We start from the raw sequence: 18,724 nt of genomic DNA, 5'->3' as shown, positions 1-18,724 counted from the left end.
AAGTGTAAAGTCATTTTAAAGCAACTCTGAAATAAACCTGAAGTCTGTTCATTGTATTTGTAAGGGTCACCTTATGAAATGTAATCTTATTCCACAATTCAGCATCATCCTGCACAGCTTAGAATTAATTGGATTATATTGCGATACATACTTTACAAGAGTAAAATCTGTAATCTAATCTTTACCACAGTGAATATTTATGATATGTGACTACATTTTAGTACATGTTTAGTGCCGCTGTGACTTTAACATGGATGCTTTACTGAATAGGTCTACTTAACAGGCAAACACCCAGATTTTAAAAAATGTCAGAGGCCTGGTCTTCATCTGCAAAATATCCCAGAAAGAGAAGTGAAACATCTTCTAAGACTTTGGTTGGATGTAAACTACAGCAAAACGCAGTGTTAGTAGACCGGCAATGCGACTACAAGCAACAAACAACTACAGATGAGCACATATGCGAAGGAGTGGAGGTCGCCTCCTGTCAGTCAATCCAAAGCATCATCAGCTGATCATCACATGCAAATAGCAGCTGAGCGCTGAGTGACGTGTCGTGACGTCACGCCCCCGTGTGGGGGAAATATGACGCTGCAGGTGGTGCACGTGGTCCGCTGTTTACTTCTTCCAGGAACAGTGAGGTGCAGCTGGTGGAGGGCGGTGAAGTTGGGAAACTGCTCTTGTGGATAGAGTTACATTGCTCAGCAGTTGGTGAGGTGGGGGGGGGGAGAAAAAAAAAATGCCGAAGTGACTTCCCTCATTTCCCCTCTTCTTCAAAGACGGTTTGAAACAACGAAAGACCTCAGCGGTGTGTATTTATCCTGTTTGTTCAAGTTCAAGTGGCGTCGACCAGGTGGTTTAGCAGCTAGCATGCTTTTAAAGGCTTTTAAAGGTTGAAGCAGTGTGTGTGTGTGTGGTTTTTTGTTTGTTTGTTTTTTTACTTGTTTGCATGAATAAAAAAGAACATAAGTTGTGTTTGGCTTGATGTTGGCATCGTTTAAAAACTTTATTTAAAGCTAAAGTAGTTTAACTGTATTTGCTGTCTCTGTCCATCTTTCTGTTTTTCCCCTCTCACATAAAGCCGAGAATGCTTGGAAGCCTGTTTACCCAGTTCCAGCTCAGCTCCAGAGCTTCGGAGGGTGCCCAAGGCCAGAGCCAGGAGCAGATACCAACACTGGCTGACTTTCTGCAGCAGGTCAAGTGAGTATCTGAGTTGCACAATGACTCAGGAACTGTGGAGGAATAATAATAATAATAAACCCACAATGATTTACAACCCAACTCTCCAGTGAACTCTATGTTTCTGTTTTTCTCACCTCAGTTGTTTTTTTTTTATCTTTTATCTTCTGTGTTCCTGCACTGTAGGAGACTGGCCGGGCTGAAAAAGGAAGATGTTTACTGCAATCTGCGGATCCCAGACCAGTTTCAGAATACCAAAGATGACATCAACGTTGTTATCCTCACAGGTGGATATCTAGAGTGAAATAACGTTTCAAAATAGATGAACAAATGAATCAATCAATCTATTACTCACATTGTGGCATAGAGGTCCATATTAGGTTAGTATTGGTTTTTGTGATGTAGGGATGCTGAATCTTACATTTTATGTTAAGATTTGATGAGTCATGCTAAAAGGCATCGCTAACAGCTAACAAGTGTTAAAGTAGAAAAGCACAGCTGTTAGCATAAGTCGCATGTCTGTTGTTTTCATGTCCCTTTCATGTCCCAGTGCGCTATGAGAGCGTAACAATGAGCCAAGATACACAAAAGCAAGAGGCTGAAACTAAAGCAGCTAAATCGAGTTTACACATCATTGACTTTATCATTTATGCCAATCCTTACCCCACTGTGACATGTCAGAATGTCTTCACATTCAGATTACCGAGATCCAGAAGAAAAACACTGTACAATGCACAGTATCGAGTCCACCCAAAAATGAAAAGTAATTACAGATCTTTCCCATGAAATAGAAAAGTGTGTCTTCTTTGCGTTATTCCTTTCAGCTGCTCTTTGCTGGAGGGGTTTAGTTGCTCCACGTTAAGCTTTAAATTACACCAAAAGTGTGCTACTGGATTCAAGCCAGGGGACAATTTTCTCTTTTCTTCCACTCCTGTACTGTATACAATCACTGCAGCCAGGTCTGCGATAAATATACTGGTCTGATCCAACTTAATTTATTTAGATTTTATGTGACCAAAGAAAAAATAGTTTGTTTCATGTTTTGTGACAGTCTAATTTAACTTTTTCACACTGACCAATCATTCAACACCACTTGTGCATTTGCAGATTGTTGTGAGCTTGTATCTTTTTGAATAGTTAAACGATGTAGTGATATTAAACAGGTTATATACCATACATTTACTTACTATTAGTAGTATTACTACAGCACTTTGCTGTGCTGTATATGTGTATATTGTTTTAACATATCATAACAGTTGGTTTTGTTAATGTTAGTTTTTACTTAATGGTTTTTAGTGTAATGTATTTCTAATGAATGTGTGTGTGTGTCTGTGTGTATGTGTTGTTTTGATTTTTTTTCTTTTACTAAGGCCAGGGGATCTTCTGCATAGATGTTAAACCCTGGAGAGGCACAGTGTCTGCTCACAACCGTAACTGGCATGTGCAAGTGAAAGAAGAGGACCAAAACTTTACCAATACCTGCATTGAACAGATTGAAGATCCCCTCAAAGCAATCATGGTAAAAAATAAAAAGACACACTTAGCAGAAACGTCAAAATACCATCGTAAACATCTAAGTGTCAAACGGTTTGTTGCACTGAAGTCAGAGGTCCATTCGATTGTCCACTACATTATTTTCATCCAAACCACAGCTAGGTTAAGAGGATCTGAGTCACCCTAACAATTTATATGGAAATTTCTAACACTACAGCAGGGCTTCCTAAACTTCCCAAGTGGATGCTCTTCATTTGAAAGGCCATAATTATGTTCATGGGGGAGGTGGTGAAAGCAGGCAGGTGCCTAAACACAGCTGTCACCTTATGTGCCTAGGTCTGTTAGGAGTCATTCATTTCCATCTCTATAGATGTTCAATTTGGACTGGAAGCTTGACAGAAGAGTCTGACAGCAAATACTCAGTGCATTATTAAAATAGTTCAGCTTGAATTGAATCTATTAACTCCATTAACCTACACAAAGCAGATACAGCTCGGCCGTCTGTGAGGATGTATAATTTCTTAAATTGGGTACTGTTGGAGATGAAAAAGTGCAGCATATGTGCCATTAGACAGTATGATTGTTGAGACACTCTGCTGAATAGTAGCACATACAAATGTCTCTTATCTGGATTCATTGACATCAGGTTTGAATTATCTACCTTCTGAAATGATAAGTTAATTACTGGATTAGTCTGATAAGAGAATATCCTGACCTAACCTACATCATTGTGAATCCAGTGTCTCTGTTGGTCATACAAAAGCTACTGGCAATGTTTATTTATTTATTTAAATTTTTTTAAATCAACAAAATAATTTGAGCTATGTAATGTTAAATGATAAATAACTTATACCGGATACTGATCACAGAAAATGTAGTAAGAAGTTGACTCCAAAAAGTATCGAAGTTTGATATCTAACACGAGTTGTGACCTGTTTCACTGTTTCTATACATTTTCCACACATTTCTGTAGTTGAATCCCTCCATTTAATCATTTTCTCCTATAGACCAAAACAACTAATCTATACTGCCATTTGAAGAGGAGTGGAGTATCTGTGCGCCAAAGCCTCTTCTTCTCCAGGGTCATCTTCCTCTCTCCAGACTGTGAGCTGGATGAGGACCTGAGGAAATTGAGGGAGCTGGTCTCCCACAGCCAGATAGACAACTTCCTCAGGTCTTTCAGGGAGGGCTATATGGCCTGGATATCAGATGCTCTGACTCCCTCCTGGCTCTCTGGTGAGTGGGTCCTTAAAAGATTTACAGGTGCATCTAAAAAAAAATGTGATTATTGTGGGGGAAAAAATATAGAATTTCATTTAAAAAGTAAAATATTGTTTATATAATGTGCATTTCAATTAATTTAATTTAAGATTATTACAGCCTATCCTGTATCTCAATGTTTTCCTAAACTTCTGAAAATAATGTTCATATATGCATTCAATAGGCATTTTGCAAAAACTAATGCTTCAGTGCCATGTGGTATGCAGATGGTGGCCCTGTTGAAGACCTTGTTGCTCAGATAGCAGCCTTCAGCTCATTTGTATTGTTTGGTCGGGTGTGTCTTATCTTCCTCTTGACAATACCCCATACATTCTCTATACGGGTCAGGTCAGGCAGGTTGACTAGACAATAAAGCAGAGAAATATTATGTTCAGCAAAGCAGTTAGTGTTAGTTTTGTCACAGTGGGCAGGTGCAAGGTCCTACTGAAAAAAAAACCAGCATCTCACTTAAGCTTCTCAGAAGACAGAAACATGAAGTGGTTTAAAACCTCATGGTCGACCACAGCAGATGACATGGCCCCAAATCATCACTGACTATAGAAACCTCACACTAGACTTCAAGCTATTTGAAATATGTGCCTCTCCACTCTTTCTTTAGACTCCTTTAGGAGCATGGTTTTTAAATTGCTTTCGTCCCAAACAAAGACTTTACAGAGGGAGCATTAGTAAAGAATGAGGGACAGTTTAAAATCAGGACAGCATAGAGGTGAACAGCGGAAGAACAGGAAGTGAGAATGTTGTGGGTGTCATATAAGTCATGTAGCCATGGTTGATGCAGCCTCTTAGTGTTAAGAAAAGATCCATTAAACAAGAGTAATGCTCTAACCGTCCGTTCTGTATAGTCACAGGACAGAGCAGAATCAAACACTTGCAGGAGGACCACTGAGCAACAGTCCAGTAACTCTTTTATGATATTTAAACTTTTTGAGACGCACCGGTTCAATATTGGTTGAGAGATCCAATCACTGTTCTGATATATCTGATATTTATAACACTCAACATGTTGCTTTTGTCTGTTACTGAGATCTAAAACATGAAAGAATCTAAATGCTAACAGATTGTTTGTCCTGTAGGTCATCTGTCATACAGGCAGATGGATTTAGTGCGTGAGGTCCTGAGGAGGGTGGGGACGTGGGATCTGGTGCAGCTCAACTGTGGTGGGGAGCTGAAAGGAGACTATCAGGGCTGCCAGTACATCGCTCTGAACCGGGAAGAGACAGACACGCTTGAATTTTCACGAGTCAAGAACCTGTCTCCAGATTTGCTGTGGGCCCTGCTGGGACACACTCCTCAGGTCAGTTGACTATCCTGCCTCCAATGAGCTACCAGAACCAGAGGTACTGTCTGTAAATGAGGGCTGAATACTGTGTCAGTGACATCCAATGACAGCCTAAAGCATAAAGCCAAACATAGATGTAAAGACCAGCAGGGGGCAGTAGTACTTTATGACTGTTTCACAAAATTTTCCCCTTTTCAATTTGGTTTCTGGAAAAACACTATTTCATTTATGCTCATGACTGCAGAACATGACGGCAATTTTACAGTTTATTTGACAACAATCGGGGTCAATATTAATTTAAAAATGGCTGTCTAAACACCAGATTGAATGATTACAGTAATAGTTTGGTCAAAATAATTAAAGATTTTACAACACATCAGGAGGATAATTATCCTATTCTTAGTCTTTATTCCTAGTCTTTATTTTTTTAAATGTATTTAAAAGTAGAGCAATTAAAGATATAGTACTCTATTTTTAAATCTGTTTTTTCCAAGCTAGAAAAGGATGAATGAGCCATTAAAAAAAACAAAAGAACAGTTTGACTGACCTGACTGTAGTGCGCTCTCTCATATAATTTCCACACTCCCCAGTGTTAATTGCAGCTTTAACTCGTCAGTGTTTTGATTGAGTTAAGTCATTGTGCCTACCTGAAAGGTACTCATTAGCTCATTTGATTTAATAAAAAAAAAATCAAAGCAGTCACACAGTCTAAAAACATTTGAGCTTATTCATAGTCTCATGCCAGATATTTTAATGTGTGGTAATGAATGGATACACCAGATTAGTTAAATGTTGTGTCTCCAGGTGATATGAAAAGAAATCTGAACTTTGGCAATGAATGTAAAGGTCAGACCTGTTACAGTTCATTTTTAGATTTGGTGGCATTTAAAAGCATTCACAAACAAATACTTTTTGCTTGTTCACTGGTGCTTCGAGCAAGCAGGGTTGTTAAATAAATGTGCAGAATGAGGTTTGTTCTTACTCACACTAAAATCCGAGGTCTTAAGGTTCAGTGAGTGTGACCCCTTCTCAGCCTCCATTAGTGTTTCACACTCACCATCATCACCCAAACACTCAGTCTGGGCTTTCCTTACAGACTCCACTCAGGCTCACCCAGGTTCGCCCACCCCCGCCCCGTCCCCAAAAACCCAGACTGCATGTACTCTTCCTTTCTCGCCTCCAGCTGCTGTGTATTTGATACATGACCCAACAATCATTAGACGGTCTCCAGTGAGCCCTTTTCTAGCCCAGAGGGACACACACGATGACAATGAATTATATTTTCAAAGGAATATTTCTAAATGGAGTCAGTGTGAGGGGCACCCCCTCCCAATATTTCACAGAGATATTTGAAGTAATTTGGAATAAATGGTAAATGTCATTTGCTGTGTCTGTTTAACCCTATTTAGTATGTTCGAAAACAATATGCAGGCCTACATACTTATTTTCTTGTTATCAGATTGCAAGTATTGAGCTGCAGTAACCACTAGGTAAAATAGATTTTACCATGGATTTGTACAATTAACTTAAGTAAAAACATTTGAAGTGTTTTTTTTCTTTGCTCTACGTGATTGTGCCATCCAGTGTAGCAGCTGCGAGGGGAAGCTTGTGAGCCGGGGGGGGGTGACGAAGAAACCTGATAGCTCCCCCAGGCGTATTTTCAGAGCCTAGAAATAATGCATGCATTTGATTTGTTACTTGTAAACACACAGGCTAGAAGATCTGCGATATGGCCTACAGTTTCACTCAGGCATCTGTTTGGTTGTAAGAAGTGGTGCCAGATGTATCCAGAAAGCCACCATGGAGGCACTAGGTGTGTTTTCTGCGGGCTCAGTCAATTACTCTGCGGAAAATGGGATGTCTACATGTCCCCAAAGTGGAGAATGATTGAGTAGAGTGGCTGTAATTTATTAATTATGGTCTATATTCTTAGAACACGGTTCTGGCTTCATTCAATTTGTATGGATTGAGGGGTAATTATAGTGTGTATGCGTGTGTGCGAATGTGTCTGTGTCTGTTAGGGAGAGAGAAAAGGGCTAAAGATCTATTCATGTCATAATTTAAAGTGCAGGTTACTTATGTTGTTCATCTTCATGTCGTCTTCTGTTGTGATATTTGACTGTTCATGAGGCCTTTCTACCAGTTGATATAATCAATCTTATTCAGGAGGGGCACAAATGGAGCCCCTGTATTAAAAAGGTCTCACAGTGAGCATATACAGTGTCTACTAATTGCATAGCTAAGAAACAACAATTGAGTTCCTTCAACTGTAACTTGACTACACCGCCCTGTCAGCTGATTAATAGAAGCAAAGCCACCAAGTGAGAAAGCTGCAAACTCACTGACAACATATCAACTAACAAATAATCAGAGATGGTTTCCTGAGATACATGTCATCTCTTAGACTCGCTACAGATTTCACACAGATGTAGCTTGTTAATTTAACTCCACGCTGACATTCCTCTCTGTTGGGCCATCTCCCAGGCTGCACGTGTCACAGGCATGTAATGGACAGGCTGGTGTGCTCAGTGCTTCGCACAGAAAAGGCAGAGAGGGGAGACATCAACCGCTTTGTGGTGATAATGAATGGAGACACACAAAGGGCCAGGAGCTGGCCATTTACAAAGCCTGCAAATTCTACTGCCTAAATAGATAACACTGGCAGCCGCTGTGACTTTTTAGTCTTTTATGCAGGGTAAAAAAGAATACTTAGCCATAGTCTAAAATATCTGCTGTGTAAACAACAAAATCCATATAATGGCAGTGCCAGTGACGTGTCTTAATGTCTGTGTACTTGTAAATGTTTTTCTGACCACAGATAAACAAAGATGTATTTTTTTCAGTTACCAGACATCAACTCAGAAAGATGGACTTAAATTGTTTAACCTGATGTGTAATTAAGTGCATCATCAGACCCATAGACGTCACTGTTCGAGTTTGCCAAGTACTCACTTAAACTTACTAAAGCACACTTTTCACCAGAACTTTTTGAAGAATTTCCGAGAAAAAAAGCGATATATTAGCTGCCTAGTATTTTTTAACAAAAATGAAAATTGTGGGGAAATTACCAGGATGTTCAGATTTCTGTAATTGCACCATCGCTCTCAAAAGGAAACCGGAATTGGAAATAATTTACACCAGAGTGTGTGTAGGAAGCCACAGAGGAAAGCTGGCCGTGCAATTACACATGAGAAGAGTGCTGCAGAATCACAAGTGTCTGTAATGAACTAGTGAAGACACCAGCACTGATACAGTGGAAGGCAATGATAAAAGCTGCATTGTAATAGCATGTGATTAAACTTGGTAAAGTCTATTTTTTTCACTAACACTAAGCCTCAGTGAAGAGTCCCGTGGAGAGATTCTGCATCTGTCAATTTGAAGATGACTCAATGTGTCTCCTCTAAATACATCGCCCAGCATGCAGTACCAGTCATTTTAAAGGGCCCTTCAAGAGCTCTTGTTAATTTAGTTAAACATCAACCGGTGGAGTTCATGTTTTACACATTCCTACTTAACACAGGTGGAGATTGAGTTTCAGTAAATTTGAATACATGTTTAAAATAAAGCTCGAAGCCATTAATATTCTTTACAAAATAATTTATTTGAAAGTGGGACGAGCTGTGATTGTTCGAGACACATAGTAGGTAATACTGTGCTGCTCATAAATATTAAAATAATAACACGTAAGGTGAAATTGGCTACAAGTCCTAGCTTTTGCTTATTCTTCCATAGGACTGTGTGATAAATGCATAACCCTAACTTTTAAAAAGATTAGTTAGCCAATTTATACTATATCCTTTATATCATTAATAAATATGGATAAAAAACACACATGTAGAATGATTAAACAAATATGTTCCACTGTGGTGCTTTATATCAAAACTTTAAAAAAGTTTAATAATTGTTTTAGTTTGTATTACTTCATCCAGAAAATTGACTTTTGTATAACAAGCTACTTATGCTTTGGTTGTGGCTTGTCATACAAGGGGATTAGACATCTGAATATATTTGACATCATATTGGGCTCTGATGTTTTATAGAGAAAAACTTCTTCTTAATCATTACTTGCATCCCAAATGATATATGTTGTGACAATAGAGTTCCGCTGGAAGTCAAACAGTAATATCAAACCCATGCAATGACACATTTCTGCAATAAGTATGCAATTATTTCTAATAATGTTTCTCTGACATCATTGAGTTTGGCATCAGATGCTGGATTTTGTATTTTCCAGGAACTTGGTAACTGGCCAAGATGTTAATTTTATCTTGGGAAGCTCAGCTATTTGTTTTGGGGCTTCAGGATATTACAGTGATCCCCACAGTATGGGCTGTAAGATATGATCAATAGGGATTCATGAATAATGAAGAGGCTGAGTGGAGCAGAGACACTTAATTACAGTTTCAAAAGCCATTCTTGTTAATTGAGGAGAATAAAGGTGGTGAAGTGGACTGAACGGCAACATTAACATTTTTTATCAGACTTTTTTTTTTTAGTGCAGCAAGAGCCTCAGTTACAGAAAAATAAAAAGGGCAGTTTGTAATTGGTTCTCACTGTTTTCTGAAATTAGTTGTTTATCTTGGGCTCTTCAAGCATTTCTGGGTTTGACATTTAATACCACAGTTTATTCAGTGTGTTCAGACCATTTCTTCTGACCACCTGCGAGCAGACTATCGTTCTTTTAATGTAAAGGCTAATATGTGGTTCTTTCCAGACAGTGTGTGGCCACTGTGTGCAGCCCTGCCATCTGTTACAGTTACATGAAATTATGGATAAACTAGTTAACAGACACTTTGGCCCATTGTCTGTTGTTTTGATAATCACCCTTAATAACGTACGGCATCAATATGGTCTTTAAACCTGATTTGGGAGTTAATGGAGTCAGATGGGGGCAGTCAGTGTATGCTCTGGGGGTAATGCTGTTAGAGATGTTCGTAAAGCAAATTAAATCAGTCATAGATTGTGCCCTCTCAAGTCAGCCAGACAACCAGACCCATTGAGGAGAAAAGGGAGGGGGATTCATATTTTAATCTCTCTCAGAAAATGTACTTATGTGGATGAAAATAAAGTCAGTGCAAGGGTGAATGGATGTAAATGGTTATTGCTGAGAGTCTAATGGCTTCCTGTTAGCTGAGGCAGGTTGTTTAGAAGCAGAGATGGAGCTATTCAGAACCTAGCCGGTCATTTTATGTGTTCGTGGCTTTAGACAAATGGAGTTATTGACGTAGTCAGTAATGTCACCAAGCTAAAGTTTAGGCATCCTAATGAGCGGTCAACATCTGGATCACATAAGAGTTCAAATATGGTGTTTGATTATTTCATGCAGGATGTATTGTAGTGACACTTCAGACAAGCAGTTGATGCCCTATTAGTTTTTAATTCTTTACATTGGATATGAACATCCCTGTATAAATAGTCAGGGTTTTCATGTTTCTAATGCTTAATGATAGAAACACTTACTGTTTCCATCTCATTCAAGAACAATGTTAGAAACGTAATTCTGGGATCATTTTCACCTTATAGGAGAAGAAAGAGTTTTCATGTTATTAAACATTTATTTAATCAATATTCTGTTTTGAATAATTATTGCTGAGTAAAATTGTGGCTTCCAAAATTAAATTAAATTGACAAAAACAATAATTTGTCTTCAATCAAACCACCAGCTTCAATAATTAAAATAAATCACTGATGCTCCTGTGATTCACAACCCTCTTAGCAGGTTGTTAATATATTCATCTGGTGAGCCAAACCGCACGGTGTTTACCTAATTGCCTTGTTACATCTAGCCAAAATGACAGCGAAACACTTTTGGTCAGATTCCATTGCATTTGGCTTGTCGACAAAGATGTTTGCTGTGCCAGAGGTGTGTTACTCAGTGTTCCTCCCCATCTGTGTCTGGTGAGACACGGCGTGGAACAAAGAACCCGTCGTCTGAAGCTGGTGTGGCTTTACGCTCACTCAGAGTTCACCTGAAACACTGCACCCATGGCTCCGGGTTACAGCCCCTGCTGACTGATACCCTGCTGAGATTCTTTGACTTTATCAGGGGGAGAATCTAAACTTTGTGAATGGCAGTACACGCAGGTGGTGACACGTCTCTACCTAATAAGTCCCTCGCATTATTGAAGTTCATTAGACCGATCAGACCTTACATTGCAAAAAATGACATTGGTACTAAAACAACTAGAAGATCTAAAGTGTATAGTCAGAGTGCAGAGTTCATAACACATGTTTATGTTTTGTTTTCTGATCAAAAGTAATTGGGGATTCCTGAACTGTCATTACACCAAAAGTGACTCAGGTAGTAGGAAAGGAAACCGGTAAAGATCTGTATCGGCTATTTGCAGAGAGGTGTTTCTCTTTTTGGACGCAGAAAGAGCTGTCTTGACTTAAAAAGGGCAAAAGGTGAACAGTGAGGCAGGAGCAGGATTTATGACTATTAGCAGACGGTAAATAAGAAGCGGGAGTTTGTCTTGTTGAAATTTGAGGAGTGATGTCATTCACACGACTCCCCTGATACTGAAAGTGAGAGGCAGCTCAGGAGCAGACACCGTTAAGTGAGCTCTCAGCCCTTTGTGTGACACCCAACCTTAGCCCCAAGGGTCCTGTCCTCGCCATGAAGTGTTGTACACACAAATTCAGGCCTGTCTGTGCTTGAAATAGTAATGATTCTCATACGCTTATGGAAAATTCAAAAGCCAAAAGTGAGAGATTATTTTTAGTAACTATTGATCTTTTCCTCTTGGCTTGTTGAAAGTTGTGTAGCTGTGACATGGTACATTTCATCAAATGTACTGTAGAAGGCTGACTGCACTCTAAAAACGTCTAGCTAATCTGTTTTATCTCAGCTGTTCCTTTGCCCTGCAAAGTTAGATACAGTATCATCTTTACACTCGCCTCAAGTGGCTGAGAGTATAACATGCAGTGACACTTCCTGTACCTGACACACCATCTCTGTAATACACCTGGCAGACAGGTTGTCAAGACCACACAGGACTACCCTCTTTGATTTTATGCCAAAGGCTGCGGCATCCTTCCTGTATGGCATTACAAGGTTGATGTGAATCCCGATGATATACAGTAACTTGCCACTAAATAGAATGTCCACACTTATATCAATTTAGTGTAATCCTGCAAAATGTTATTAGACAAAATTAGGATTAAATGACAGCGACATTTTTGCACAATTTATTCTAAACAAACACTAGATGCTGTTGTGGACTCCAGATCCAGATTTGTAAAAATATTTTCTATTATTAAAATACATTTACGTGTTTGTGCAGCTTTGTTGCAGGTACATTTTGTAGGAAGTAGGTTTTCCTCCTAGCCTCTTCTCCTGCCCATACTATATGAAGTGAATAGTTTTTCTCCTTCTATAAGGGCTTGAAAATATGTAACAGGGCTTGTATATGGAAGTACTCTACTTTAGTTCCATTAAATTAGTTAATTGCTGACTATTACATCGTATGATTTGTTAGAATAATTCCTCTCTGATGTCTTTGTGTTGGTTTATATGCTTTTCTGCCACCAGCTGTCATGAAGCTATTTTGTCATGCATCCCAAATTAATAGACACTCACTCACTCTGAAGTGTCTGATGCTATTGTAATACAAGCCATGTGGCATTCGGCCAAGGCTGCAATAGAAGACACAATTGTTTAGTTTTTTTTTTTCTCTCTTTCTCCCTGTTTTAATGCACAGTAATAAGTAAGTAAATGGTGGAAAGATGTGTGTCTGAAATCGCAGTGCCCTTTGTTGCAGATAATTAGGTTAGCGGCAAGAGTGTGCAGGTGTTGAGGGTGTGCTGTGCGCTTGTGTTGTGTTATCAACTTGCTCATATTCGTAGGCTGTCAGGGGTGTCGCACTTCCCATCAGCCCCAAAGCTCACCAACCTCTTCACTATTAAAATGATCACTTTCAATAGCAGACAAAGGAAAGAGGGAACATATCTAGTGCAGGGTATTTTCCCCACCTCTAATGCTTATCTGCCTTTTGATGTCGGTGTAATAAAAGGCCTATTGGGCTTCCACAATGACCCACAAAATGGACAAGGGCCGATATACTGGGCTCTGACTGTCGCTACCATTAACTAAAAGGCCCAGGCATTATGGAGAGCTGGGGATGAAAGAACATGGAAAAAAATAATAATTGAAAAATTGCCTAATGCTAAAGTGAAAGAAAATGGAACTGTGAAAAGGCACTGTAATATTCTGTTATCCCCTGTAAATGCAGCCAAACAAGAGATGCAGCGAGGCATTCTTTTTGAAATGGATGTGGTTCAATTACCTGCATGTCTAAATCTAGTTAAGGCGTCCATTGTCAAGCTCAAACATAACAGGCAGTTTTGATGTAGTGTTAAAGCGTATTATGCCCTACAACCTACATAAAATCAAGAGAGGTATGACTCCATTCAAGATGTAGAGGGGAATTAAAAACTCCCAGTGAGAACAAGGTTAATTTAATATTTATTTAGTTTCATACTGCTGTTTGCATGACTCTTCTCACAGAGATGCACAATATTTTACTAAGGTTCAGGAAAATTTGACAGTCATCTGCTAAAATTATCAAAATTTCAGCTGACTGATTCCTAAAGAGTATTCACATTGTTTTTTTCCACTGAGAACAGAGCGGCTTTGTTTTGATGTGTGTGAATGTTTCAGACAAAATAAGTTGAAGTTGTGGTTCCTGAAAAGTTGTGCTAGTCAGTTAAATAATTAATAGAGAAAATAATGGCCAGATTTGGTCATTTGCTGGTAAAAAAGTTAAAACCAGACTATGTGTAGTTAAAAAGTCAATATGTTTTTAGGTGTCTGGGTTACTGGTCGCCAACTCTGGTCCTGCTTGATGATTATTCCGTTAAAGAAAGTTTTTTTCCTATCCTACCGTCACCTAGTGCCTGCTCAAGAAGGATTGTTGTGCTTTTTTAATGTCATTTATAGTCATATTGTTACATACTGCTAAGTCTCAAACCATGGTAAAGTGCCTCGAGGTGACTTCTGTTGGCATTTGGTTCTATACAAATAAACTGAATTGAATTGAACAGCTTGTCCACGTAGAGGTCAAAGGTGAAAGTCATGAGTGTCTGCTTGGGTCTAGTCAAAAGTCAGGAGGTCTCAGTCAGGGTCATGACCTCAGACAAAAGCCCCAAACAACCAAGAATATTGCCTCAGTTTTTACCCACAAAAGGGATGACAAGAGGCTCCTGAATGTGACTTTCATTTTCTTTTTACTCTTCTGTTTCCTACTCTGCAGGTAACAGTTAAAATGTACAGGCGTGGATCTCAAGGATGGCTGGGAAAATCCCAGACCGCCGCCACCACCATCCCCTCCAACACCTGTGTGATGTTCAGGATCGCCGGAGAGGATACAGATGCCAAAATCCCAGCAAAATCCATCCACAGTATCACACTCAGCATTTAACAATATATATATTAGTCAGTAAAGAGGATCACCACCATAACATGGGACTGTAGGGGGAGGATGAGTCCAGATGGGGGAAAAAAAAAAAAAACCTGTTAATTTCGCTCAAACCACATCACATTTTTACTGAGTGCCTGAGTAGAATAGAAGTCGTGAATGTCACTATTTCAGCTTTTAAGAAAAACCCAGTTTTCCAGATTTTACTTGATTCTCTGATCCTCAGTAACAATATTATGTTAATGAAGATGGTTTCAGACAATTAGCCTGATTAACTTTGTAGGGCTGGCCTTCACTTTACACTAGCCATCAATGAATCATTATGTTAGCTGATTGTGGCACATCAGTTCACGATTGAAGTGTTTAATGTGTTAATTGTGGTGGTTAAAACTGGTGGACTCTAGTACAATGAGGGCCTGGCGTGTTCCTGCTCCTATTGGTCTAATAGACCGTGATTTACTGTCTGTTTAGATGGTGTAACTGTGAGGTGCTTTATTAATATGCTCCACCATACAGAGGGGATGATAACGTATTCAAGAGTGCACAGGCGCAGCCACCAGCACCATTCATAACTGTGTCTGAGTCACTTTCCATCAGTTACTGGGCGCACACAGCTGCGCTAACAGCTAGCAATTGTATTTACTGGGCCTGGTAGTGGCCAAAATGAAGTTATTTCCATCAAGATATCAGTGCCTTTAGCTAATGCAATAGAAGGAGCTCTCTGTGTCGATGGTATCTGTTTGCATGGCATCTACCTGAAACATCATTACACTGTACTCAAGCTCCTCGGTTTTTCAAATGTCTGTTTACTGTTTAACCTGAGAGACAGATCGTTGATAGATATGCAGACAGCGCTGTGTTGCATTAGCTGATATGTACACATTTTTAAACTCTAGTTGTTTTGAGATTTCATTCAGTGTTGCTTGAATTATCGAAGTATTTTGATGAATTTATTGTCTTTGCATATTTAAACTTAAGTACTAAAGAATGTTCTTGGGGACAGCGCTTAAAAAAGGGTGCATGTAGGTTTTATTGAGCTTTTGTTATAGTTTATAAAGTAAAAAATAGTCATGTTTTACTAAAGAAAACTTAAAGCACTTTCAGCATCAAGCCAACTCAAAAAGCATGATTGCCAACCATACTCTTCAGTTGATCGATTTAATGGTTGTTTTATTCGTTGGTGTGTGTGTGTGAGTATATGTTTTTTTAGTCATGGTGTCATTAAGTGTTTTTTTAACATTTAATTAATTGTCATTGTATTATCTGCTGTTATAATAAAAAGATTAATGATTTAATACTTCTCATGATTACCTCCCGGGATGGTATCGACCAGATCTGCATGGTGCAAAGGAACTTTAATACCGAGTCACTTGTCGCTACTAGACCACAAGGTCTTCTTCAGCACTTCATTTGGGAGATGGAGGGCATGCATCAACAGTTCGCTCTGCTCTTTGAAAGCATGCAGCATGTCTCCAGTGCGGTAAAGACTGGAGATTAGAAATGGGTGACTGGCCACGGGGACAAAGCGGGCTCTGTTGCACAGTATGGTGGTGACTGGGAGGGGAAGCTGAGCGGAAATGGACACGGAGATCAGACCAGAACATAGTGTGACAAGGTAACAATGTAAACTGATCCAGGCTGCAGTTCCTCTGGAAACTGAATCAATGAGGGTTCTGTTGAAGTTGAAGTCCTTACGGGTTGATAGTGGAACACAATTAACAATAAATATGTGGCTGTTTTCTTTTGCAGAAAGTCTGGATGTGACGTAACCTGCATATAGGTGTTCTAACTATCAGTGAGTTGCATAACTTTGCATAGAGAGAGACTAAGTGAAGAACTAAGAGTCTTGACCCTGCAGTGAGGCCAGGTGTCCAACTCTGACCTCTAGCCATTCGGCATAGTCCACAGGGATGTCAGGTCATGTGACCGGTTTGACCTTTCCTTCGTAAAGGACGTGGAATTGTAGAATAGCCTGGATGTGAAGGACATGTCGTTCTCAAATGACATGCGAAGGAACGAGTAACTGTTCGAGCTACTCTGCTGGAAACCCTGCACCACAGGGCTGTATTCATACAGACGGCACTTGAGGACTTCAACTGTATTTTCTCTCTAAAATGTTTGCAACACTACTTTCACCTACTTGAGATGCAATTTGACAGCCAAACTGTTTGACCCCATTATGTGAACCTCCCATCTTCTGCGTTTTTTGCTGCTTCGGTTAGCTCAGAGGTTCTGATCAGGGACGGGTCAACATTCTCTTATTAGCGCTGATACTTTGTGAGATGTTTCATCTGTAAAGGGCCCTAGGCATGAGATTGTGTACTGAGAGTCTAACCTCACGGGAAAAGCTGTTTACTGTAAGTGGAGAAACAGGAGGGAATAACTCTTAGCTCTGATGGTGCCCCCAGTGTAAACACTGTGAATACCAATGTATCTCTACAGTACATTACCATCCAGAACTTAGTGTTATCACTTTTTTATCTACCTGTAATTATTGCAGAATTTTAATTAACAATTTTCACGCCGAAACTTGTTACCTAGCCTTATAGCTGGATATACATCCATGTATATAGACATGAATTTGACTTGTGTGTTTTGCAGCTCTTAAAGAAGGAAAACAAGAAAATTAAATATAACAAAAGAAATGTGGTATGAATTGTTTAATTTTAACCCAGGTATTATCTTAACCCTCATCTTCTTTATCGTTATCTAATAAGATAAATACAGAAAAATAAAAACAGTTCCTCATCTTTCTCACACTTGTGAAATATCAATGAATATATGAATACACCATTTAACCCTTTAAAGCCTGTTAAATTAGCTATAACAATAAAACAATCACAGATACGCGACCTGTAATGAAGGGATAAAGAGTCACATGTTGCACATACAACATTGGTCACACCTACTGTTCCAAATGGTGTGATCACACACAAACTAGCATAAATACAGGTTGTATGAAAACATCACAGAAATATACAAATTCATTCTCAGAAAAATAGAGTGAATCTGAATCACGCCTGAAAAAGCAAACAGCAGACAACCCCCTAAGACCTTTCTTTGCAGCTGCGTTTATGTAAAACTGGTGCATCAGAGGGTCAAGAGTGCTTATCATAAAAAAAAAAAATGCACAAATGTCGTATTGTGAAGAATCTTTTAATGCATTTTACAACAGTATAAAGTGTAATTGTGGTGGGGAAAAAAACTGCAAGCCACATTTTGCAGGCTTTTAAACAACTACTACAATGTGATGATGAAAGGAGATATGCCATCCCTCTAATGCCCACCACCATCTATTCTGTGACCACTACTTCACTGAACAGCAACAAAGCTTTCTACGTGTAAAAAGCAGCAGAATTTGTAAGAAGATTAAATATTTTCCACCTCTTGCAGATGTTCAAAATTAAGTAGGGCACTCAGAAGTGTCATCAAGACACTGTTGAATGTTTAGTTATTAATACACTTTGCTGTCCACCAAAATAAAGAAAGAATCTTTTTACTGTGTATTCACAAGAAATAAATAAATGGGCATATGGGCGACAACAGGCAGGGGGCTGCAGAAATTAGTCCATCTTTAAACAACTCTCAAAAGCGCCACACTTGTAAAAACCTACAGGACAACAAAAGACATACAGGAGTGAATGAAATGAAGCTTCCTTGCCAATTACTGTTGTGAACATGGCCGCGGTGGGGCTTTTTGTGCTTCACACTAGCAGTCTTTTCTCCCCTTGTCCCCAGCTATTGAGAGGGATACATTAGCCAGGCGGGATGGATGGAGTGGAGAGGAGCAGAGCAGAGCGCTCGCAGTCATACTGCTCACTTCATACCTGGTGTTACAGACCTCTCTTATGACTGCTCGCACATAATGTGATTTTTACTTTTATTTCTACTCCGTTCTATGAAAATATCAGCTTAGTTGCTTCTTTTTTCTTTTTTTTTGAGAAATCTTTTTGGATGAAACACTGTGATAAAATTCATGCATGGTTTAATTTCTGATTTTGCTGGATTGAAATACTGTATAGTTTGTTGACTAGTACACACCTGTTGGTTTGTTGTCAGATAGAACTTGTTTCTAAAG

At 39.2% G+C, this 18,724-nt stretch overlaps 1 protein-coding gene across 2 annotated transcripts; it reads left to right on the top strand.

Annotated features, from left to right (window-relative positions):
- Nucleotides 1-647: 647 nt before the first annotated feature.
- Nucleotides 648-15,908, top strand: si:zfos-911d5.4. 2 transcript variants are annotated; one of them, XM_026350757.1, is made up of 7 exons: nt 648-805; nt 1,079-1,197; nt 1,363-1,463; nt 2,547-2,695; nt 3,678-3,906; nt 5,025-5,245; nt 14,482-15,908. In XM_026350757.1, exons 2-7 carry the CDS (start codon nt 1,085-1,087, stop codon nt 14,647-14,649), a joined length of 981 nt encoding a protein of 326 aa, XP_026206542.1. In that variant the 5' UTR covers nt 648-805; nt 1,079-1,084; the 3' UTR covers nt 14,650-15,908. The 2 variants fall into 2 exon arrangements, with proteins under 2 accessions (XP_026206542.1, XP_026206543.1); XM_026350758.1 differs by having other exon boundaries at nt 648-850.
- Nucleotides 15,909-18,724: the final 2,816 nt, after the last annotated feature.

Source organism: Anabas testudineus, chromosome 19, assembly GCF_900324465.2.
Source record: "Anabas testudineus chromosome 19, fAnaTes1.2, whole genome shotgun sequence".
Classification (NCBI taxonomy): Eukaryota; Metazoa; Chordata; class Actinopteri; order Anabantiformes; family Anabantidae; genus Anabas; species Anabas testudineus.
Note: the sequence above shows the minus strand (reverse complement) of the source record. Positions and strands in the feature narration are given on the sequence as shown.

Coding starts and splice junctions, on each gene's coding strand:
- si:zfos-911d5.4 (XM_026350757.1), top strand. CDS start 1,085: ATGCTTGGAAGCCTGTTTACCCAGTTCCAGCTCAGCTCCAGAGCTTCG. Junction 3,907..5,024: donor GACTCCCTCCTGGCTCTCTG/GTGAGTGGGTCC, acceptor TTTGTCCTGTAG/GTCATCTGTCATACAGGCAG. Junction 5,246..14,481: donor TGCTGGGACACACTCCTCAG/GTCAGTTGACTA, acceptor CCTACTCTGCAG/GTAACAGTTAAAATGTACAG.